This window comes from Heliangelus exortis, chromosome 3, assembly GCF_036169615.1.
Source record: "Heliangelus exortis chromosome 3, bHelExo1.hap1, whole genome shotgun sequence".
NCBI lineage: Eukaryota > Metazoa > Chordata > Aves > Apodiformes > Trochilidae > Heliangelus > Heliangelus exortis.
Genome location: NC_092424.1, coordinates 22,360,774 through 22,385,511, shown reverse-complemented (window position 1 = coordinate 22,385,511; position 24,738 = coordinate 22,360,774). Strand labels below are relative to the sequence as shown.

The following is a 24,738-nucleotide window of genomic DNA, read 5'->3' as shown; positions in this document are numbered from 1 at the left end:
AAAAATAACAAACAAAAACCCCCAACATTTGCTTACACACGTGATAAGCAGCAGCCCTGCAGGGGACGGCTTCACGCTGCCTAGAGCAAGAGAGTTGGGCAGAAACTGCTAACCTAGCTCTGGGAACTGAAACAAGCCCTGGCTCCTCGATGGCGTTGCAGTCCTGATAGAACCCGATGCGCTTTTACAGCCAGGACGTGTAAACAGAGGTCGGGTCGGGTCGGTCCGGGTCGGTCCGGTCCGGTCCGGGCGGGCAGTCCCCAGTTGCCCGCTCACCGCAGAGCTGCAGCCCCGACACCAACGGTCGCTCTGGGGCCGTTACAGCGGCTCGCGCTGGACTACGTCTCCCAGCAGCACCCGCGCTGCCGTGGCGAGGCCGCGGCGGGAAGCAGCGAGCGAGCGAGCGAACGGCCGGCCGGGCGGGAGGGGGGTCCCGGCGCCTGCGTGGCCCTGCCCGGGCCGGGCGGCTCGGCTCGGCTCGGCTCGGCTCGGCTCGGCTCGGCTCGGCTCGGCTCGGTTCGGCTCGGTTCGGTTCGGTTCCGTTCCGTTCGGCCGCGGAGCTGTCGTCCCTGGCGTGGCGTGGCTGCGCTGCGTCCCCGTCCCCGCCGATGCCATGCTAAGACCAGAGATCTCCGCATCCTACCAGGAGGTACGGGGGGAGCCGGGGAAGGGCCGGTGGGCTGCGGGCCCCAGCTGGCTGGGTGGGACTGAGGCGACTGCTCGGACGGGGATGACTGACCCGGGGCTTGCGGCTTGCCAAGCCGTTGCACTCAGCGTTGTCGTCGTGAGCTCATTTCAGCTCTGGACCCCGGCTGTGCGGCTCGGCAGCGCTGGCCGCGTCGCTGCTGGGGGCGTAGACCCGCGACGAAGCGGATCGGCTGCTGCACGGAGCCCTCCGCAGCTTGAGGTGCCTCTTTTAGCCCGTCTGCACCTGCCCAAGCCGTCAGGCCGTGTCCCTTCACCTGCCTGGTGCAGCCGCCAGGTCGCCCCCTTACTGCCGGGAGACGGGGGTGTCAGGTCGCAGCCGCACTCATCTGAAAGAAATGGGTGTTTTGGGTGTGCTTCGTTTCATCTTTTACCTTTACAAGCGTTTAAAATGATCGGCAGCAGCTCTTTTTTTTTTTTTTTTTTTGAAGTTTATGAGCTAGGTACAGCTGGCCGGTGAGCTCTCTCGCTAGGGCTTTCCTAACAAGGAGATAGTGTGTCGGGCGTGAGAAGCTGCTGTGGTACCAGAGCTCTCACGTGTGAGACTGAAAGCCTCATTATCACCCTGCCAAGAGCCCGAGGCAGCGCCTGGTTTGCATATCAATCTACAGTTCCAGTTCCGCGGCGGTCGAGGCTTGCAGCAGGTCACTTTTTTTTGCATATCGCAGGCGAGAGGAATGGAGATGTTTGCCTTTCTCTGCTTGTGCTGGGTAGTTTGGGGCTCAGTTTTAATACGTTCTAATTTAGTTTGGTTTCAGCTTCTGATTTTCCTCCCACACCAGAAGGAACTGGAATGCAGTGCATCAGTGGCTAGCAAATGGCCTGTATGGACAAGTTCTCCTTTTATTTAAGAGGGCTTTATCCACTAGGAAGGTTTTGTCCTGTGATTACCAGGATGAAGTTAACTCATGTAAGAGCTTGCATTTAGAGGAGATACTTGAGAGAGTTGATGAAGTCGCAGTGGTACCTGCAGTACGGACTGGGCTGTGCATGTTATGTTTCCGCGGTGTGTGTCTGGCACCCCTGACACTACTCCATAAGTTTCGGATTGTCCCAAGCTCTGTGTGGCACAAGTCTAGATAGTGTGTAAGTGCAGCCTTCTCTGGCACCTGGGGTAATCCATGATTCTCCTGGCCTTAGCCAAACTGCATGGAATTGCTTTTCTGAGCTTCTGTGTGTCCAGTGCCTTGCCGTGTGCAAGACTGAAAGACTGCTGGGCATGGGAAGGCTCTTGTAATTGTTTCTCCCTCAGCTGCACATGCAGAGCTCAGAGGAACGTGGGACAAAGGTCTGTTCCGTGCCCTTCCTGCTCTTGACACCCCATCCTATCTCTGCATCCTATTTCAAGGTTAACCACTTTGCAAGTTTGTGTTCCTTCTTCGTTCACACCCTGCCTCACTATTTTATCAAAAATAAGCTGTAGAAGGAGCTGGCCAGTGACGGTGAATACTCTTTGCATATGCCAGATTTACTGTTGTAATTTGCCTTGACTTGGGTCAAGTGTAGAGAATCCAGAACTGGCTGCCACACAGTAAAGCTGTGCTGCTGCTGCTGCCCAGTCGTTAGGAGGCTGTAGCTCCACAAGTTTGCGAGCTGTTGGATTTGCAGGTTTGTGCTGCCATGCTGACTCTACAGAGTCGGTGTGCTGCCTGCTGTGTGCTCACATGGTGGCTGAGCCATGGTCTTGGTGGCTTCAGTGGGTTTATGCAGCTTTACCTCTTCTCAGATTAGGTGTTTAGAAGTTGCAGTGAAATTAAATTAGTTTGGTTTAGGTGGTGTTACACAGCAGCTCAGCCTACTAACTGGACCTGAGACAGTGTCAGTACTCTTGCTTCTGACTTGCTGTCTTTCTCTGGTTTTATGCTTGAAAATCTTATAAAATTATACCTGCCTTGTAATCAGAGTTAAGAAAACATTGTTGCATATTGTTTGGGTTTTTTGTTTTGTATCTAGGGAATACCGAACAGTTACATTTTATGAGATTTTCTTCACTTCTACCTGTTGAAGAGTTGCTATAGGGCCTCTTGAGAGATTAGAAGTGCATACTGTGTCCTTGTTTAAACTTGTGTCAGAGATCTCCTTGCTATCAGGAACAAAATTTGTTTATAACCTCAGTCGATGAGGTGCCTGTACCTAGGGAGCCTTGTCTGAACCAGAGAGGTTTAGGGAGTCAGCTCAGAAACTGCAGTGACTTTGTAACTTACTAGACTTTTTGGATCAGCTCTGGTATAAAGAATTTGCATGAGTATAATTTGAACTGGTATAGCTGATTTAGCTTAACCGGTATAAGAAGTTCAGTGAATACTCTTCTGGTGTTAAAACAGCTTATTTTGGGTCAGGTAAACAAATGGAACTGGTGTGTTTCTACAAAAAGGAGCAGAGTGTTACTTTTGTTTTATGATGTTTTGTTTAAGATAATTGAAAAAAAAAAACCCTTTGATTTGGTAAGTCTCATGCCAGTGAGGCTGAGTTTAGCCTATTACCTGTTCACTCCATACCTCACACCATAGGAAATGAGGCTTTATTTATGTTCAAAGCATTTAAAAACAACTGCATGACTGCTTTCAACTTGCTTTGCATGGTGGAAATGAATACAGAAATACAGCAGGAGATGGTGACTTTACGTCAGACTTTGAAGACATAAAATGAGTAAATGCCTTCCTAGTAAGTACAAATGATGATCTATTAATGGTGTAATGATGATAATTTCAACACTGAATTAAAGTTGGGTGAAAGAAAAGCACTTCCTTATGGGTACGTGCATATAACTGTTGAGTAAGTTGAGGGTGTAAAGCTTAATAACATTCAGTATGGCTGCTGTATTTACTGTGCACCCATTTTCCCTGAAATAGGAACAAAGCTGATCTCCCTTACCTAACTAGGTAGGTGATGCTGAGTGTTTAATTTGAACAGTTACTGTGCAACACATGATATGCTGTCAGCCTATGCCCCAGTTTGCCTTGCTGTAATTTGTGTGTTGCTCCTGGCCATAAAGGCAATTTGGCAAACATACATGAGACATTTTGTACATCTATATATTTTTAAAAAGTAAAATCTAATGATTCACTATCTTTTGTGATGCTTACCTGATGTGACAAGCTTTTGACTCTGACAGAAGTATCTTGGCAGCTAGGGCCCAGAGCTCTGGATGGCAAACAAGAAAACATCTGATCTCTGTTGCTGTTTTAAAAGCACTGGAAGACTAATTAGTTGCATAATCACTAATATATAATAATATGTACAGTGAGCTCAAATAAGTACCAGATTGTAGTGATGTTTGACTGTTGTCTGGAGATTACCTACTTACCTGTGTGGCTGAGACTGAATTTGCCCTAGTACCTGTAAAAATGCAAATCACTCTTTGTACACCTCTTTATTAAGAAGTGCGAATGCCTTTTTTTTTTTTTTTTTTTTTTTTTTTTTTTTTGCTATATGTGCTGTGGTTTGTTTATGCCTAAAAATACATTCTTGAGTGACAGGATGAAGTTCCTGCGTATTTCAGAGGGCATTGCCCTAATTGGGGGTTTAAAGTGAGCTGAAGCTGCCAGGGAAACAACTACTTTGGTCTTGAAAGAAAAGATGATGTTATTGTTGAAGCAGCAGGGTAGAAGTAGGTTAAATTTAATGTGCCATCTTTCTCTTTTTGCAGCGTACAAGTCTTTTAATTTTTAGCTCTACATGAATGTGGCTCTTGTGTTGTGAACAAGTAGAACAGATATTGGGTGCTCTTGGGTTGGGGGGGTGTCTTTGTGTGTTTGGTTAGTTGGAGCTTCTTTTATTTGTACCATAGAAATTCCAGCAATTGCAAGTTGAGAGCATGTTTGGAAATTGAACCACTGTTTTAACTATACAGCTGAGTGAAGATGTGGAGCGAGCATCTGGAAACCCAACAGATGAGAGAGAAGGAGAGATGGAAGTTCATGAAGATGCCAGCTCTGTTATTTTACCAGGTGAGAACCAAAAAATTGCCAATTTCAAGTGCCTGATAAGCTGCTTCTGTGTTGGGGTTTGGTTGGGTGAGTTTTTTTATTGCACTTCTTAAAGCAAGCAAAATGGTAAACTTTGGGGAGTAAGTGCTAATGGAAAGCCAATGAATTTTTCCAAGGATGGAGATGAGAACATTGCTTTCTTATAAGTTGTGCTCAATTAAAGAATATTCAGCATATCTGGTTCTGAGATAGCTTAGTACCTCATCTTCCTTGACGTTGTATCTTATCTGAGTTACGGTGTCTGAGAACAGTGGATTGCAGGCAAAGTCGGTGCCAGATTTATATGAGCAAGGTTCAACACTGAACAATTGTGCTTTTAGACTGGTTTTAGCTAGACTCTTTGGACCTGCTTTTAAGGGGTGCAGGGCAGTGTTAAAAGGGCTTATTGCAGCTCAGATGTAGGCATTAAGGTAAACCAACCTGAAATTAGTATCCTCTGAAAGCTCTGCAGCTGTTCAAGATGTACTCATTTCAGTTGTGCATATTCATGCATATTAGTGTCCTAATTTCCTTGACTGCTGCCTCCTAGCAATGTGGGAGCTTGGTACATGTGTGTTACTGTGGACTTCTTTAAGGGGGTATTTGTTCACTAATATTCACTAAAAGGCAAGTGATTGCTGTGGCAAGGAACAAACACCAAACCATGCTTTTATAGTTGAAAACAGAGCGTGGCATGGCCTGAAGGGGCCTGACTCATTAGATTACACCACAAGGAAAAGGCAGCATAAAATATGCCAACTTATCTATTTCCTTTCACGTGTTGGGTTTTAATGTGCTTTTTACATCTTCAGCTAAATGTCTTTCACAAGCAAAACGTGACATGTAACTCCAGAGTACACAAACTTCTTCCTTACAAGTATTGCCAAAAGAAACAGCAAGTGCAAGGAGTATGAGGAAGGCAGTGCAAGTGAGGCAAGTGTGATCTGCAAGGAATAAGCTTTCAAGGCAAGGAGACTGAGAGAATTGGGTCAGTCTTTTTCTAGATGTAATTGGAAGAATCCTGTTGTGAAACTTTATGTAGTATGCACAAGAAGTTATGAACTGGAGTCCAAAAATGGGTCCAAAACCTAGTGACTTCTACCATGATGGAAATGCAATGCAGAGAACTTTGTTATGAGCATTAGAATATTGCATCACTTCTGATGTATTTGCTGACTCTGTAAGAATCACTTCAGACTGGGAGGGGGGGAAGGAGTTGTTTTTTTCCAGGAGGAAAGATTGACCATCAACAGACTTTTTTCTTAAGAGCTTTGAACTTTGTTTCTAAGTTTTCCTTCTTCTTTCCTTCCTTTATTTTCTTCTTGAAAATAAATCTTATTTCCTGCCTGCCCTGTCCTTAAGTAGAGTGCCAAAATCAATATGGGAAAGAGAGGCACAGTCTCTCTGCTTGAGAAAGAAGCATTTGTCTGACTGAAATCATCAAAAATCATCAAAACCAGATATAGTTGTGTATTTTTTTTAATCAAACCGAGTTTGAGGCTTACTTTCCTCTCAAGTGATTGATCTTTGAATGAACACTATGTAAATTCAGCCCAAATATCTGTAAAGTCCTAATCCATATTCTGTTTGGTTCCAGATAGTGAACTGGGTACCACTGCCCCTTCTTTGCGTTTCAGCAAGACCTGCCTGAAGAATGTTTTTTCAGTAATTCTCCTGTTTATTTATCTGCTGCTCATGGCTGTAGCTGTTTTCCTTGTGTACCAAACCACCAGTGACTTCAGGGAGAAGCTCAAGCACCCAGTGATGTCTGTCTCTTACAAGGAAGTGTCCTTGTATGATGCACCTGGTAAGACTGGTAACAAACAAAATGGGTAAAGTTGTTGTTCACATTTATCTTGGATTGTTTTACATTTTTCTGTTGGTTGGCCCAGAGTGCACATAATGCTTTGAAGCAGGTCCTTCACTTTTTCTTTTCTAATCTATGTTGTGTTAACTTTGCATGGTAATGTTAATATTGTAGGGCAAAATTTGGGGAGATTTTTGAGTTTTTCATGCCAATAACACAAATGACAGATAAATTAGTATTGTGCAACATTTGGTAGGTAAGTGTTTGCAGACTCCAGAAAGAGCCCTCTTACAGGGAAATCAGAAACTTCCCTATGGAAATACTCAAAAAACTGTATTGTTTAACAGAGTATTACACAGGATGTGTTTCAGGACCTCAGTGCTGCACTGGACAGTAAGATGCTGTGGTCAGTAAAGAAGGTGAATTTCTCAGAGCAACCACAAAATAACCACAATGCTACTTTCTGCTTCTGTTCTGCATTGTTTACAACTTGGTATTACATCAGCAAGCAATGAAAATGTGGTGTGACTGCAGGGAAAATGTTGGCAAAAATGCAGCACGGCATCAGAAAATTATTGCAGTTTGCAGGAGGGTTTATGCCAAAGAAGCTTTTTTGAATAGTGCATTGTGTAATTTTTTTTTTTCTTTAAATTATCCAGTAACCAGCTGTGGTAACAAGTGCAACTCTCAAACAGTCATAGGTCAGTTTCCAATTTACAAAATAATACTTTTGTTTGATGTGTTACAACGTTTTGCAAATAACCACTGCAGTAATTGTGGCTGAAAGGTGAGTGTTTCAAGTTGTTGCCATATTCCTGTAGTTGTTTTTCTGTATGGTCTGTTAGGCTCAGCTTGAAAGGTGGTCCTTATTTTTGGATCATATAGAACTGACTGTAAGAGCAGGCTTTTTCCCTTTCTCTTCCTCTTTATTTTATTTTTTTTTTTTTTAATTTGAGCTTTTCATACAACAACAAGAACAAAATGCTATTTAAAGAAGCAAAGTAACATACATATAAATCCAAATGGGGGATTTACAGGGATTCCTGTTGGATCAGGGAACCTATACTAGTGTAGCTCTTCACTTCATTGCCCTATTAAAGTGATGAGATGGCAAGTTGCAAGCACAGAGCACTGAAGAAAGGGATAAAGTGTTTTTAGACTGATACATGCTGTCTGCCTTGATGTCTCATGTTTTTGCAGCCAGGTCATCTTAGTTGTGCAAGTTACTCATAACTACGAGTAGTAACCCAAAATCACAATTTTTTTGGTAGCTGGTCTAGATTATCTTCAAGCAACCTTATTTCCAATATAAAATGTGGCATGTGTGGCATAACAGGGTTTTGGGCTTGGGGGCTTTAATTTGCTAGCCTTATACAACTGAGGTGACTGAGGATTTTTTTTTAATGCATGTTGTTCTGAAACCATAGATTTTTTGGTATATATGATTTTCCATTCAAGTGAAGTAGTAGCCTGCCTGCCAAGTGATATAAATAACAAGGGATAGTAATAGTACTTGAGAGATGGCTTTGATTTTTATTGTGATGTACTCAGTGAACAAAAGATGCTGGTTGTCCTAAAGAGCATATTTTAATTTCCATTAGATCAGCCAGTGATCTTTGATCTGTCATGTATAGTACATACGTTATTACAAATTAAAATTTTATATGTTAAATGATAATATCTGAAAATATGTAGATGCTGAAGTGCTACTGACTCATTTGAATTCAGTCTCCTAACTGAATTTACAGTTATTTCATCTGAGGCCAGAGGGACTGATGTATTGATTTCTGGCTTGTAAGAAGACAAAGGAAACTTAATAACTTGTGTGAATCTTGGATTATCCTCTCTGAACATGAACCCTGATTCTTTTTGAACACATTATGGAGGCTCTGTCCTGATGCAGCTGGCACTGTTGTCCTGCTCCATAAAAATGCTGAAGCAAGTAGTTTAATTTGATTGTTTAGCTGGATCTTGAGGATAGCTCAGTATCCCGTGGGATTTAATTCCAGAATAAAAATCTATGTACTCAGGAAAGAAATCATCTCTCTTCAATGCTTTTTCTCCCCCAAAACAGGTATTGCCTTTTACCCAGGCAAGGCTCGGCTGCTGAGCTGTAAGCATCATTACTATGATCACATTCCACCTCTGATAAATCCAGGTCAGCCAGGAGACATTGAATGCACCACTCAGAGAATCAACTACACAGATCCTTTTACTAATCAAACTATGGTAATAATAATATAACAAAGCTTATTCAGTGGGGGTTTTCTGCTAGTAATGGTATTTGAAAGTAAAAATACTTAGTGCTGCTGAAGATCCATACTTCTAGTGCTTTTCAAGCCATCTGTCCTTTTGTTTTCAGAAATGTGAAAGACCCCAGTCAGTGTAGATGTGTTATGGATGATCAGCTGGCATGTGGGTGTGTGCAGCATGAAAATTTGAATGGGATGAAATAAGTTATTTTTCACAATGAAATTGTGAAAGTTTATTTCCTTTCCTAAATGAACCTGCAAGCATATTGCTCGATACAGTAAATGCAGCTTTGCTTGAAAGCAGAAGCAGTTTTTCCAATAAAGCAGGAGAGTTTGTATCTTCTTGTGTGTTTTCTGGGATTTTCGTACCTTTATTGTCAGCTGGAAAAATCTTAGCTCATCACCAAATGATTTGTTACACTGAAATGGTGTGAGCCAGTAAAATGGGAACATTGAGTGAGAGACTGTCTTGAATTGCCCTTAAAAACGCAGGGAACCTAGCTTCTGTATAAATAAATGTTGAAGAAATTAAGTATTAAATATGGTAATTCGTTTCTAAAGTAATTGTTCAGGTTATTTTAAAGGAAACTTAAATGTGAACAAACTATTGAGGTACTGGTTTGGTCAGCTTTTATCCTCTTCATATTTTGCCTTTTGTCTATTCACCATTTCTTTTTGGGAAGTGACTTTTTAGTATATTTGAAAGTAATATTCTAGGTGAAAGTTTAATTTCTGTGACTAGCATGTTCTTTCTCTATGTTTTAACAAACTAAGAACCTGCATTTTATTCTGCATGGCAGATTAATTTAAAAGCATGCTGATCTAATAGAGTATAGTCCTGCAGCTGAATGGAAAGGCACTGAGGAAGAGACCTCTGAACCACGTAGAGCCCTGTTCCAAATGGCTGAGTCCTTTGGGAAGCAGCAGATTGCTGTTTGATATAACAGCTGCACTCTACCTTTGGTTGTATTGTGCCTACTGATATTTTGTGTTGGTTTTGTGCATTTTGTTTGTTTGCTTGTTTTCCCTTTTAGTAGCTTACTTGAGGTGCCGGGGGCTATGAAGGTGTTTCTCTTTCCTATGGAGAAACCTGATGTTCTCCACATCAGACTCCAAATTAACTTGCTTCCTTTCAAGAAATGAAAATTCCTAGACTTCAATGCTTGAAACAGTTTCTGCCTGAGCTTCTACATAAGGCAGACTGTGGTAATTCCTTGTGAACCCAAAGATCTATAAAGATCTATGATAGAACTAAAGCAGATTTCTTAGGGAAAAACCCAAAACACTAAATCTTGATGTAAAGACTACATTTTTAAACTAAAAGGAGGGATTTGATTGGCATTCTTATTAAATATTTTAATGGATGTATACTTACTAGCAGCCAAGAATTCTGTGTGTGTTAGATTTCTGTACAGTATTAGTGACAGATGGCAAATTGATGAACAGGAAATAGGGATTTCTCTGCTACTCTCACCATCTCTATTTGCTTACAGAAGTATGCTTTGGTTGTTCGAGGCCCTCGTGATGTGAAGAAAAAGGAACTGGTGTTTTTGCAGTTTCATTTAAATGGAACAGATCAAGATTTCAGTGCCATTGACTACCTTCTGTTTTCTTCTTTCCAAGAGTTCATCAACAGGTATGCAAAAGGATGGGCCTGAACTTGCTAGAACAATACTAGGGAAAGCAGAGCTTTTTTTTTTTTTTTTTTTTTTTTTTTTTTAAAATCAGTCAGGCTTTTATGTTCTTTGTTTTTTTAAATTTGAGTTAGGTTGATGCTCCTTTATGTGACAGACTACTAATCTTACCTTTTAAAAAATTATTTGAGGACTTTTTCAGTGACAAATCTGCCCTTCAGCTATAGTTCAACCATTTGTTGCTGTGCTTTCTAGAAATCTGAAGTTTATGCTGGCTTACTGCTGTCTGTTGCTGTTGGTGATCAGGAAGTCTGTGCTGTCCTTGACAGTGTGCTCAGGAAGTGCACTGAAAAAGCTAATGTTTCTGTACCTTTTTTATGTAAGATTTTACAGAATGATGTCATTTCATAGGTGGGGTTTTAAAAATTGCTTTGTACTTGTTTTACATTGATATAATTGGAGTGACTTATCAACCTTCTAATTTTACCAGGATTGGAATTAATCCTGTCTTGAGCTTTCTTGAAAGCCCCACCCTTTCTCCGCTTTGTGAGAGTAAATTCCATACTTAACTGTTTAATTTTTGCCTTAATTTAAATTCAAATTCTGTTCTGTCTGTGATCCAGATTAAAAACTAGACAAGAGAGATTAGTCACAGTGAGACTTAATAGAAAGCTTTAATTGAGTGTAAGTCAGATGCTCAGTGAAAAAGGGTCAGGGGATAAAGGCCGTGTGCAGAACAAAATTAAATGAGGGAGGGGAAGAGAAATAACCTTTTATTGTAACAAAGCATTTGTGGAAGCTTGGACATGATCATACTGGTGCTTTTCAGATGGAGCAGAGTGGAAGTTAAGGTACAGTATCTCTGAGTAGCCAAAGACCAGTTATCTGATTTTGCTTTTACAAAGCATTTCTGCTTCAGTGAAGGAGAGATCTTAAGTCATTAATTACTTTCTGTGACTGTACTGAAACATCTCATAAGATGCTATTAATGTCCCACGTATTTTAGGCATGGTTATTTTTGGGTGAGAAAAAATTGGTTAAGGAGTTTGTATGTAGAAGGTGCTACTTCTGTGCTGTTTTTTCTCAGTTTTTGTGGCTTGTGCTGCAGTTAGCAGTATGTACAGTGGGACTAATTCCAGCAATGTGCACAGCTGCTTGTACACTGCAAGACACAAGTACTGTCTGAGACCAGCCCTTTTGAAACACAGAGCAGAAGCAGGGTTGTTGTGTTTGTGGTTCCTGGCTCTTTGCAGAACCAGCTCCTTTACTGAGATACAATGTGGCCTGTGCACAAGTCTTGGAAGCTCTATTTCTGTGCCCATTGTGTCAATTTGCAGATAAACCATTGTAAAGAGCTATTTCTTCCCAAATTAAAACATGTGTGTCCTACTGAAGTTGGTAGTATTTCTGCAAGCTGCAAGTCTGCATGCTGCTGTCCCAAATGCTTGTGCCGTGTATTGTGCAAAGGCAGGTTAGATGTGCAAACCAGCAATAAGCAGTATTGCAAGGGTCATACCTTTAAGGCTGTGCTTGTGCCAGTGTAGATGAACCAGTAAGAATCATCTGTGAATGATTCTGAGAGAAACCTGGAGAGAGAAACCTGAGAGAAACCTGGATTGCAAGCCTCCAGGCTGCTAGGTCAAACTGGCTGGATGGCAGAATTCATCCCCAAAGAAATAGGGAAGTTGTCCTAGTGAGGAACAATTCCTAGAGAAGCTGTCTCATCTTAGTGTTGGAAGGCACTAGAGCTGAAGCAGGGAGTGTGAAGGCTGAGCCTGGGTTATGTTTGGAGCTAAGTATAAAAAGGCAGGAAGAGGTGGTGTTTGGGGATGTATCCTTTGTGCCTGTTTGCAGCAGGGAGTAGGAATGTGAGGTAAAGCTGGTTTTGAACTAACCCAGATAACAAATTGGCAAAGGTATGTAGGCCTTTAACTTAGTAGTAAATTATTTGCCTGTCTAAGTGAAATAAAGTAAGAGGACCAGATGTGCACAAGAAGCCAGTAGTGTGTCTTCTATAGCATCCTCCAAAGCCTGGTACAAATAGTATGGCCTGCCTTGCCATACTGACAGTGTATTGCTGTCCCTGTGGCCCAGAAAAAGAACTTGGAGCAGGTTAAGAGTTTGTTTTCTGCTGGCTATGAAGTGCTTGGGAAATGTACTCATTCTGTCGATCTTGCAGCAGAAGAGAAAATAGAAATTATTTCCAGTTCATCAGTGGATGCTAAATTTAGTTGATGGGAAGTCTGGGCTAAGATATCCGTAGAAACTGTTGTGTATTGACAGTGCAAAATTTGTCCTTCCATCTGGTCTCTAAAACCTTCAATTACTGGCTGCTCTTAACTTCCCCTTTCCTGACAAAGTGTCTCGCTTACTGGTTACAAGACCATATTATTAGCACTGCATCCAGCAAAGCATGTAAAATGTTAACAAACATTATTGTTATTATGTTAACAAAACACAGCTAAAACTCGTGAGATATCATCATTATCTTTACAGTTTTTTGCCATGGCTGTGAACAGCTTAGGTGGGCTGGGCAGGCAGACAGCTATAAAATACATGTGTAGGGTATTCCATAATCTTAAATCACAATCCCAAACCCCTTGAAATTGGTGAGAAGAGTCCTTCTGTATCTACAGCATGGTTTCTGTGTAGACAATATTATGCACAACTCACTTTTGGTTTAAATAGCAATAATGATATTGGTGAAGGCTGCTGCAGGCATCAACCATAAGCAATAATAAAAATGACATCTAGAGACTTGTGTCTTGAAATGTTTTTTGAGGCACAGCAAGTGCTGAGGACTCAAGGAAGGTCCAGGTGTTTCTGTCAAGGGTTTTATTCTCTGCAGCTCTTGTGTTAAAATTGGATCAACAGATTACATGAAACTGTCAGGGCTCACTGGTCTTGTTCTGGCCTTCACAGAACACTGCTGAACTCTGTGCTATTGTTGGCTTGTGAGTTGAAGGGATATTGCCACTGACTTTTCTTCTTCTTTCCTTTTTTTTTAAGATGATGGCAGCTGCTGTTTGTACCATATTAATTGGAGGGAAGGAAATAATGAAACCCTTGCAGAGTACCAAAGTGTAGCTAAAAATACTGAACTGTCATTAGTATAATATATAGGTTTAAGAAGAAAATCCTCTGGACATACTGAACATGTTGCTGACAGACTGTTGTTAGAGTAACATGTGAAATAATGTATGGTCATGTGAGATGATGAATACCAGTATGAACAGGTCAGAATTATTTAAGGGCTGCATGTTCACATCTCTGATCTGTATTTCTGCATGCAGGTAAATAAAATACAACATAGAAGTGCCTAGACTTCTGATTCCATGCCATCTGACCCTTTATTAGATCCCATACTTGTCTGAGAATTTCCTAGTGTGGGGAAAAGCAAAAGCAATAAATACAAATTTGGTTTGACCCATCTGTGGGCTTGGCTCTTGCTGTTGTTGCATTGGAATCTTCTGGTGGCATGTCCTAAGCTGCCTCTGGCTCGTGTGGGTTGATCCAGACATGGCTGTTAGAAGGATCCATAGCAGAGCTGGAGCCCATTCCAAAATTAGGTTAGAAACTCACACAGCTGGTGAAAATACATTCTCTTGTGTGAAGCTGATCATTTTGTGCTTGGGCAATGGGCTCTCTGTTAGTCATTCGAACTGTCAGTGGTTACCAGAGAGAACTGGCTGCGGGGTACCAGGGCTTTGTACTTCACCTTTGTACCACCCAAGACAGTGGCCTCTTCTCCTTTGCTTTCTCTGACGTGATCTTGGAGTTTTTGCATGGTTGTCAGGTACCATTAATACCCTGGGGGAGCCAGGTGCCAAGTATTCCAGGAAATGTTACCATACGTCTTAAGGACAGTGTAAAAGGTAGAAGAGCTTACTAAACAACAGAAAATAAAGGGCAGACTTTGCAGGTTGTCTGTCTCTGGGGTGAAGAGACAGTTAAAAGAAACTGCCCAGAGAATTGTCCTTAAGAAAAAGATTGGTTGCCTGTCTTGTGTTCACTTAGTTGAATGTGGGTTTTAAGCTGTGTTATTTGGCCACTGCTGTCATTTGTGCAAAGCTGGTGCATCTTTGCTCTGCTCCCCCACCTCTTTTGGTTTTTTTCTTGACTCTATGGCAGTGTTCTGGATTATGGGGACACACAAGGAGATGCTTTCTCAGATCATTTCTCCAGTTTCTTCTAAGATATTATTAATCTTTTTCCAAGCTTACAATTACTGTTGAAGGCAAAGTATACTAGTGCTGTCTGCTTAGCATGTAAGTTGTGGCTGTAACATTCAGCTCTGTGTCATAACTTCCTACCTCAACTTTCCATGTAGGTTTGGAAAGCTTTTCTAGGATGCTGTATTTAGTCATGTGTCAGGCATATGACTGGCTGGCAAGAGTGCTAATTATGTGTGTTCTTCTGAGTGGCAAAGCACTATGCTCTTCTGTACTGTCCCATCAGCTGTTCCTGTACCCACTTACCAAGAAAGGAAGAAATCATTGTCAGATTAGGTCTCTGTGTCACTGGTTTGTATGGTGAGGAGCAGGCAGGCAGTGGGATTTGTTTTCTGATGTATTGCTCATGTCTTTCATACAAGGGCCAGGGAGCTGCACTGCCATCCTGTTGGGGTCACTAAAAAAAAATCCTAGTGTCATCAACTTACAAAGATATGCCTAACCCACTGTCTTGGTAGGTAGGAAAATGTATTAATTTTTCTTTCCAAAAATGCTTCTCCTTTCTGTTTGTATGTGTTAGAGCCTCTCACCCGGGGCCCTGACCTCAGAGCCATGGCTTTGCTAAGTTTGTCTTCCCATGAAAATGTGCATATTCATCTATTAAGCCTGAGCTAGCAGTGGGGTACAGAGTAGCCCTCAGACATTTTATTAGTCCATGCTCTTGCTGCCTTGTAGACAAGATACCTTGTTTTGCAGGAAGGATGTCCAGTTCTGGAAAACTAAGGAAAAAGACAGGAAAGGTGCAAATCTACTCAGTACAGGACAAATCTTCCTGATTGCTCTGTTCTTTGAGATAAGAGTTTGCTTCTTTATCACTGCTTTTCTTCCTCACTTCTTTGTATCTCTCTTTGATAAACTAAAACACCTTTATCTCCCAACAGACCTGTCTAGGCATATGAGCAAAGTCTATTACTTCCCTTCACCAAGGAAGATGGATTTAATCTGAAACAAAGCCCTTCCCCTTGTCTCAAGTACCAGCATACTCTGACATATCTCTGCAACCTGCAGTCTGTCTTTAGTAAAAATCAGCAGTCTGTGTATTAATGATTCATGACTCATTGCAGAGGTTTACCCCTTCATCTCAAATGAAACCTTGTTGAAAAAGCAGCTGCAGGACCAGGTTTATTTCATAGAGATGACATAAAAGTGGCTAAAATCACAGTATCAAGGAGTTCCAAGTAAATAGCTTAATTAATACATTGTGCCCTGTGTTCATAGAGATGGGATGGAGACCAGATATGCTTTAAAGCTGCCTCTCTAACACTTGCAGCATGAGGGGTATTGGAAGCCATAAAATGGCATTTGGTCACAGTATTTTAAAAAAATTACATCAAGCAGTCCTGTTACTCTGAGGCTACAAATACCTGTGATTGTACATTGGGAAAACAGCCATCTTATTGCAGGTGGGAGACTTACAGCAAAGGTATAGCATTGCCAAAATAGTAGGAATACACTAAATAGAAATTTCAAAGCATTTTAAGTATGTTTGTCTTGCAACCAACTTATCTGCATCCCAGAAATGGGGTGAAGCAATCTGCTTCTGCCTCTAGGCTGTTCCTTCCACCTGTTGCTTCTCAGTGTTGTGGTGAGTTGTTTCCTGGGGTCCTGGCTCTGTTCCTTGCTGTCCCAGAGATGACAGATGGGCAAAGGAAGCTTCCCTACAAAGCAGAACAATTGCTAGGGGCAGACAGAGCTCCAGGGTGATAGGGCACCAGGTAAGTCTTTGGTGTAAGTGCTGCTATTAATCAAAACATCACTACTCAAAATGTTTTAGGCTTGCTGAATTTTAGGAGTTGAAACATAAGAGGAATTGTGAACATATTATAAGTGCCTGTAGGGTTGACAGTCCTCTGCCTACAGTGCTCAGATACCACTCTGCTCAGGGCTCTGGTTACCACTCAGTAATGGTCTTTTTCCTTTAGCCCAGAAAAAGCAGAATTCATGAAGGACTGTGAAAGTTCATACTCCAGTTGGAAGTTCTCCGGAGGCTTTAGAACCTGGGTCAGGATGTCCTTGGTGAAAACAAAAGAAGAAGATGGCAGTGAGACTGTTGAATTCAAACAAGAGGTAAAAATAAAAATAATTTTAAGAAATCCTCAGGAAGAGTTTTTTGGGACCTCCTAATTTGCTAAGAACTAATTACTGCCACAGTTTTAGTGGTAACTGGACAACTGAACCAGTTCATGGGGCAAATAGCAATATGAGTTGGAAGAAGATGGGTGGGCTGATTGGTTAAGTGAAACATCAGCCTCTTTTTTGTTTCATTGCATCCATTCTGCCACTTGCCACTGAGCAGTCTTGGTTGTACAATTATTCCTTCTTAGCATGGAGGGCTTCCATAAAAGCAGAAATATCTTGGTGTGTGGCTGTTGGTGTAGCCTAGTGTCACATCTTGGGAAAAGATCTGCTAATGGGGAGGCCAGAAAATCTAGGCCATTTAGGGAGTATGTTGTGAGTGTGTGACAGCAGTAGTCTGAGGAAAGAGTCTGAAGAGACTGACACAGAAGTATTAACACAGCTAATTTCAGTCCAAGATGGGCAAAAATTGGCAAAGGAATTGTCTAAACAATAGGTAGCACTGGAAAGAGGTGTTCTGGGTTACCATAAGGGCTGATGTTAGCATGGAGAGGTAAATGAAAGTTTTTTATCCTTTGTAGCATTCTCACATCTGCTTTTGCTTGGGATTTTTATCTGCTGAGTATCCTTAGAAACATGGAGTAACTCAACTTCTTGCATAATTTAAAAATAAAAAATTCGCAGGTGAGACATGCAAACCTAGCTGGAGAGGAAATGAGTTTGACTTTCATTCCTGTTCTGTTCATGCTATGGACAGGAGACTAGTTATGTTTTAAGACTGCTATTTTGCTTCCAGTGTTGGATGGGGACAAAGTTTCTCATTAGTGGCAAGAAATGAGAATTTTAAAAGCAGTCCTTTTCAGAGATTGTGTTTTGGAGACAGCTGACTTGTAGTTTATGGCATACTTGGAAAGAGTACTTTGTGGAGATTAAAACGAAGCAGAATCTTCAGTTCTCCTGTCTAATTCTCTCAGTTTGGGTCTTACATGGCAAAGCCTTAAGGGAGGAGCAGAGCTGTGACTGAAGTGGGACCTTCTGCTCCACTGGAGTCGTGCAAGTCCCAAACTAATGCCCTAGTTTGGAGAAGAGGAAAAGATGCATCTGTCTTCAGTTGTTGCCATGTAAGCAACAGCAGTTGTCTGTCCTTCATCACCTACAGCTCTGTATCATGTGCCATTTGGTACTTATCAAATGTAGGATTTTTGGAAGCTTTCCTTTGGGTGCCCAAGTCTAATGTGCCTCAAAGAGGAAGAGAGAGGCTGAATCAGAAACTCAGAAAAAGTTGAGCTTTTTGTGACCATAAACATTCACTTAGTCCAGCAGTTATGAACTCTGATCATTTGAGTAGGTGAACAGTGTTTTCCTGTTTTGTTTTGTGGTTTGTTTTTTTTTTAAACAAACTAGAAAGGGATATAAATGTAAATTTTGGGTTTCAGATTCCTGTTGTTAATACAGTAGAAATTGAAATAGCTCAGACATAAATTTTACATGCTTTGTTTGATAGTACAACATCTGCATAAGGAAGTCCATTAACAGCATAAGGAAGTCCATTAGCTTTTCAAATCTAAAGCTGGGAGACAGAATACCAGAAAGATGGATACAAATACCAGGTCAAACAGCACAGTCAGTCTGCTAACTAGCCCAGTAGTCATTACTTTGTCTTTTCTTCCTTTTCCATTGCCTTTGTATAGCTTTGTGTAGTGTTTGCTTCCTGGTGTGCAGTTTTCTTGAATGAGTGTAGTTGTGGTGATGGTACAGTGCAGTAATTAAATGAGCCACAGAAGAGTGGATAAGCCTGCAGCAAATGTGTTTGACTGCAAAACATAAGGTGGGGAAGTTTCCATCTGCTTTGGATGGACACGTTGTTCTACCTTCTGCTTCTACATGCTCAGTGCCTGAAGTCTGGTCAGGACACAGTGTGTGGAGAAGACTGTTAGAAATCTTGAAGTATTTGTAAAGAAACTAAGCCATAATAGACAGGAGGTTTTTTTCATAGAATCATAGAATCATAGAATAGGCTGGGTTGGAAGGGACCTCAGAGATCATCGAGTCCAACCCTTGAACAACTACCGCCACAGTCACTAGACCATGGCACTGAGTGCCATATCGAGTCGCTTTTTAAATGTCTCCAGGGACGAAGAGTCCACCACCTCCCCAGGCAGCCCGTTCCAATGTCTGATCACCCTTTCCGTGAAAAAATTCTTTCTAACATCCAATCTGAACTTCCCCCGGCACAACTTGAGACCGTGCCCTCTTGTCTTACTGAGAGTTGCCTGGGAAAAGAGACCAACCCCCACCTGGCTCCATCCTCCTTTCAGGGAGTTGTAGAGAGCAATGAGGTCTCCCCTGAGCCTCCTCTTCTCCAGGCTGAACAGCCCCAGCTCCCTCAGCCTCTCCTCATAGGATCTGTGTTTGAGTCCCTTCACCAGCCTGGTTGCCCTCCTTTGGACCTGTTCGAGGACCTCAATATCCTTCTTGAACTGAGGGGCCCAGAACTGAACACAGTACTCAAGGTGTGGCCTTACCAGGGCTGAGTACAGGGGCAGAATCACCTCCTTGGACCTGCTGGTGACGCTGTTTCTGATAGAGGCCAGGATGCCATTTTTGTACAGGTCATCCCTCTTATGTTGTCCACTGAATCACTTTCTTCATACCCATAGTTTCTGTCACAGTCTGGAAGTGGAGTTACAGCACTGTGGATTCATCAGTTCCAGTGCAGGTTTAAACTAACATAGGAAGAGCAGCAGTACTCCCTTGGGCACATACCAAGATGTAAATACACCTCTGGGGGTTGGGGAAAGGAGCAGTCCTGTCATCACTCATTGAGCTGTAACTCCAGTGTGCTTGTTTGTTAAGTAACTGCCTGGCTCCTGAGCAGTTTGTATTGTCTCCTAGTGGCAGAGGAATAGTGCAAACTGTGGTGTTAGAACCATCTGTAGTTCTTCTCTGGGCTGGGGGTGTGTGTCGTAATACAAGATAAATGATTTTCTGAGGCCTGATAGCTTACTACTTTCCTTATTTTGGTTCTTAAGACTGTGGTTTCAAGTGGCTGTAACATCCATCTGGTATCCTAAACTGTACTCTGCTGGAATTGTGCTAAACCTCTCTGGCAGTAAGCAGTAGTCTCAAATGGTGGCCTGGTTAATGAGCAATATGGGGAAGTATGGTTTTAATTTTTAACATGAAGGCTTCTTTCCCTTCCATTTTTTCATTCTGTACTGGCTGGCATCTTCTAGTTTATTCTACAACTGATTTAAAAAGTCTTCCTGCCACCATTGTGTAGTTGTCTGGTAAATAAAAAGTAATCTTGCATTCATTCATGAGAACTTTCCAAATGCTGTATCATTCCACTTAAATTAATTTTGTAAATTAAATTCTTCTCCCCTCCCCTTGAAAAGGAAAGACTGTGTAGTAAAAAAAAATGTGTAAACATGGTATTGCAGTGCTTTACTATGTGAGAAATAGGAAAAGAATATGAGCATGAGACAGATGGAGGAAACTGCCCTCTCTATCTTTTGGGAACCTATTGTTCCATGTGCAGGAAGGCTGAATTGTAAGTCTCTAAAGAGCCTCTTGTTTTCACCTTCTTAAAAGCCTTTTTTCTCCTCCCTCCAGACCAGCGTGGTTAACTATATTGACCAGAGAGCTGAACCAAGAGGTGACCAGCTGTTTTTTGTGGTATTTGAATGGAAAGATCCTTTTATACAGACTGTTCAAGATGTGAGTAACACCAGTCCTTGTTTATAGTTTGTGTGTATGTGTGTGTGCATGCCCCTGTTACCTCACTCCAAGCAGATATTCAGAGGAAGAGTGAGGTTACTTCTGAAATTTCAGCCTAGGCTCTCCCTTACACCCAGTAATGCCTATTCTTGCAGGGGTCAAGACCCTCTGATGCTTTTCCTTTGGCTTGGTGACACTTGGTGTTCTGTTTGCAGCTGAAGGTTCACCCAGCTAAGAAACACTGCATTTAAAATGGCCCTACCCTGACAACCAGAGGTCCTCACCAGCAAAATCCAGTGTTCCTCTTTTCTTTCTCAAAACTGGAGTGTGAATGCAGACCATGCAGGGCAGGAGCTTTGATTGGTTGGTCCTTTGCATTCCTGCTGTTACATGTGTGCTGGAAACAAGAACTCTTCTCAGTGCAGGAACTTCCTTGGTCTCGAGAGCACTGTCCCATTCCAGGCACCTCTGGCTCCTCTCTACCAGATGTGGTTCACTTCTCTGCCATCTTGGAGCTGAAGGGTGCCCCTGATCCAGTGGACTGGGGTGTGCTTGGTTACCCTGGTTGAAAAGGCCACAGCTGACAAGCATGGGCAGGCAGCACTGCTCCTTTCAGGAGAATTAACAAATGCAAAAAGCCTGTTTGAGACTTACTACTGACTCAGGTGATGACCAAATGATGCTGGACTCACACTGACTGTCAAAGAGTTGCAGACAACTCTGATGAGTCCCAAAGCTGTGTGCTGCTGAAGTGCTGCTGCTGCCTCAGCCTAGCTCTGCTCACTCCATCTGAGATCCTAGAAGCCATCCTTGAGCCCAAAGGTGTGAGAATTGCAAACTATACATAAATTTAACTACTCTTGAACCAAAGGTAGTTAAAAATAGAAACATAAAGCAATTGCTGCAGGTGTGCAGAAACAGCTGCTGCTGTCAGAAACTGGTTTAGCATTACAATTGTCTTGTTGAAGCTTTCCAGGAGTTGCTTTTAGCTTCTTTCAATGTGACTGCTTATTTTTCCAGGCCTTTAAATGATATAGTAAGTTAAATCTTAAAGCCAGCATTTTTAACTGTATCTATCTTTTAAAGTTTTAAACAATTCAATAACCTGAAATAGTCTATAACATGAATTTAGCAGCCAGTACAGTGTTTTCTTCCTGACAGAAGGAATCTGGGAATCATGGTGTGAGGCAGATGTGTGGAGAAGGCACTACATGCCCCCTCTGCAGCATCAAGGAATATGGTGCAAGCCACTTCACTTTGAAAAATTGTTTGTTTTTTAATAGGTTTAATATGTGCTGAGTCAGATGAGGGGAGTAATATTTTTTATCTCTTTCAGATAATCACAGCAAATCCCTGGAACATGATCGCTCTTCTCTGTGGTATCTTTTTGGCTCTGTTTAAGGCAGCAGACTTTGCCAAGTTAAGTGTTAAGTGGATGATCAAAATCCGAAAGAGACATCTGAAAAGGAGGAGTCAAGTAATGAACCACATAAACTGAGACTGCCTTTTACCTATTCATAGCAAAAGGGATAGAAAATAACTGGAATAAACTTCAATCAGCAGCTAAAGGTGCAAATCAGGTAGGTTTTTTTCTGGAAAAACGACAGCTGGAGGACCAGCCTAATGAAGTGGCCTTTGAACTTCAGAAAGGAGCTAACACTAGGACAGATCTAACAAACTCAGACTCATGCTCTTCTGTTCTGAATTTAACAAGGTTACCTTGAAATACAGGGTGGACCTAGGGAGGAGAGAAATCACTGATGTTTAGAAAGTCAAACACTGTAGTGGTTCTAAAAAGCTTTAAAAAAAGTGGACAGTGTGTGAATGCTTCTCAGAACAGGAGACCATTTAATTTCTGCATGGGCTATGACCTGCATCCCTTACTGTAACATGGTTACTTTCTAGACTGCTTTTAGTGGAAGATGAACAGTTTGTGCTTAGGTAAAAAGGTAAAAACAGTCTGGCCTCCCCTCTCCAAAGTACGTGTTAAAACAAAATACACTGGAATTCTGTTATGTGTAATTTTTGAAGTATAGTGACTTTAATACTAAAAAAAAAAAACAAACCAAAATAAAATTAAAAAAAACAACCAACCAAAAAAAACCCAACAAACCAAAACCACCTTCAAATAAGGTATTTTAACTACCTGCTCTCTGGTTCAGCTGGTGCTTTATAAGAGGTAGTGCAGGTGGGAGTACTATGGCAAGAAGAATCTATTCTTCACCAGTCCAACCCAAAGTAAACTCAGCCAGCTCAATACCTCAGCCTAGAGTTCAAAGTCTCTCAGGCTGTTGCTCAACCATCCTTCCCCAAGTCTTTGCTGAAGAAGTGAAAAATAGACTTTCATCAGCCTGGCATTTCAATGTGATTCTCTGTTACCCAGGGAATGTGTCCTAACCAACTGTGCTGGGGTGGTGAAGTCTTTTTCTTCCTTATAAGTCCCTTCTTAGGCATCCAGACCAACACTGGGCAGCAGTGCACCCCTGTGTGTTTGCTCTGAAGGCTTTGTTGCAAGGAAGGAGCATGCCAAGTCAGATTTTGCTTCCATGGCAGGGCATCCAAAGTACGTCCCAAGTTCCCCCTCCCCCCCCCCCCTTTTTTTTTTTTCTTTGTGCCTCTTAAGCATTTTGGAACAAAATTTACTCTTGCAAGCCGATTTCCAGAGCAAATCAAGGCAGTGCATTGACCAAACATACCCTTAAGCAAGGGAGCAACAAATCACTGTGACAATAAAAACAAAAGAGCAGCAGAGGCTGCAGGCACAGAGGCAGAGTGCGTGTTCTCCTGTGCCCAGGCAGGAGAAGGTTGCAGCCTACCTGTCACTTGCACTTACTGCTCTTGCCACTTCCCCAGCTCCTATGCTGATGCTTCACATGGTAGGCTCTGAGATAACTCCTCACACTCATCTGGGAAAAAAAAAAGTTTTGGATGCAAGAGGTGGAGTTCAGCCAGCACTTTATGTTCAGTGTCTTGCAAGGGTGGCTCTGAAACCTGTCCAGCAGGGCCCATAGTGAGGTGAGGGAGGTAGTGAGTGCATAGGGAGGGAACAAAGTTACCTGAGAGGGGAGCAGCAAAGACCGAACAGTGCACTTTTGAAGCAAACTGAGAACACTGCTACTTTGGCCCTAGCTGCTGGTGTGGTGGCGTATGGGACAAACTCAGGGTGGAAAGAATCAGGGGAAGGATGACAAAAACTACACTTAGACCATCCATCTAACAACCACCACAACAAAAAAACCCTCAACAAACACAACCCTATTGTTGTGTAACAGCCTATGCAGCCTTCCAGTACCTGAAGGGCCCACAGGACAGCTGGGGAAGAATTTTTTTTTTTTTATGAGTGCCTGCAGCAATAGGACAAGGGGTAATGGCTTTAAACTGGAAGAGGTTAAATTTAGGTTGGAAATTAGGATGAAATTTAGGGTGAAGGTGGTGAGATGCCAGTTCTGGGCTAAGAGGTGTGGAGAAAGAAAGGGTGCACACCTTTCTACTATATTTAATGTACTTTTTTTTTTTTTTTTTTTTTTTTTTCACTAGATTCCCCTCATAGTCAGCTTCAGTCACTCCCCTTTAGCTATCATGATTTCTTGTGTTATAAGGAAATTCTACTAGAGCAGGCCAGCATGGTCCAGTCAAAAGCCCTTTCTTGTATACACCTATTTATAGGAATGATTGTAATAGCAAGTGTTGCACAATTTGTTTGAAATAGCCACTCATGGCTACTGTGTTGTTTTTCTGTTACTTACTGTAAATTTTAACAATTACAAATGCCAGTAATTTGTTCTTCATACAACTGCCAGGGGTTAGATTCCCAAACTGCCTTACAGTTTATTTCCTTTATACTGTAAGGCAGCTGAAAATATCTTTTATGTGAAATTCAGGTTTTTATTATTCCATGAAAAAAAAAAAGGGTAAAGAATTAAACTGAGGTGAAGGGTGTCTGCAAGACAGTCACCTCCCTCCTGATCTGGCAAAGCTTCCAGCCCCCCCAGTCTCTAACATCTGACTTCAGGGCTATCATGAAAAGTGAAGGATGCTTTTCCCCAGAAATTCTGGGCAGCCTCCTACCCAAGCAGAGTCTGCTTTGGGCAGCTGATTATTTACTCTTTTTATATAAAGCTGACATGGGAAGAGTAGCAACTGATTGGTTTTGCTGAGATGGAACTATTACAAGCATAGGCCACTTCAGGCAGCATTATACCCATTTCTCCTGTGAAACACAACTTCTTAAGAGACAAAACTGAAGTACCAATAAAAATAAAATCAATTCAAAACAGTGTAGTAAAGACATTTTTTTTTTTGCCTGGAAACTGCCTGAACCAAGTCTGTAAACCATCCAGGCTG

At 41.9% G+C, this 24,738-nt stretch overlaps 1 protein-coding gene across 4 annotated transcripts; it reads left to right on the top strand.

The window, feature by feature from the left end:
• The first annotated feature begins 506 nt into the window (after positions 1-506).
• PACC1 (proton activated chloride channel 1) lies at positions 507-24,680 on the top strand. 4 transcript variants are annotated; one of them, XM_071739602.1, is made up of 8 exons: positions 507-649; positions 4,559-4,655; positions 6,379-6,480; positions 8,555-8,709; positions 10,226-10,368; positions 16,521-16,665; positions 20,290-20,394; positions 21,731-24,680. In XM_071739602.1, exons 1-8 carry the CDS (start codon positions 614-616, stop codon positions 21,890-21,892), a joined length of 945 nt encoding a protein of 314 aa, XP_071595703.1. In that variant the 5' UTR covers positions 507-613; the 3' UTR covers positions 21,893-24,680. The 4 variants fall into 4 exon arrangements, with proteins under 4 accessions (XP_071595703.1, XP_071595701.1, XP_071595705.1 ...); XM_071739600.1 differs by having other exon boundaries at positions 6,271-6,480; XM_071739601.1 differs by having other exon boundaries at positions 547-649; positions 4,496-4,655; positions 6,271-6,480.
• Positions 24,681-24,738: the final 58 nt, after the last annotated feature.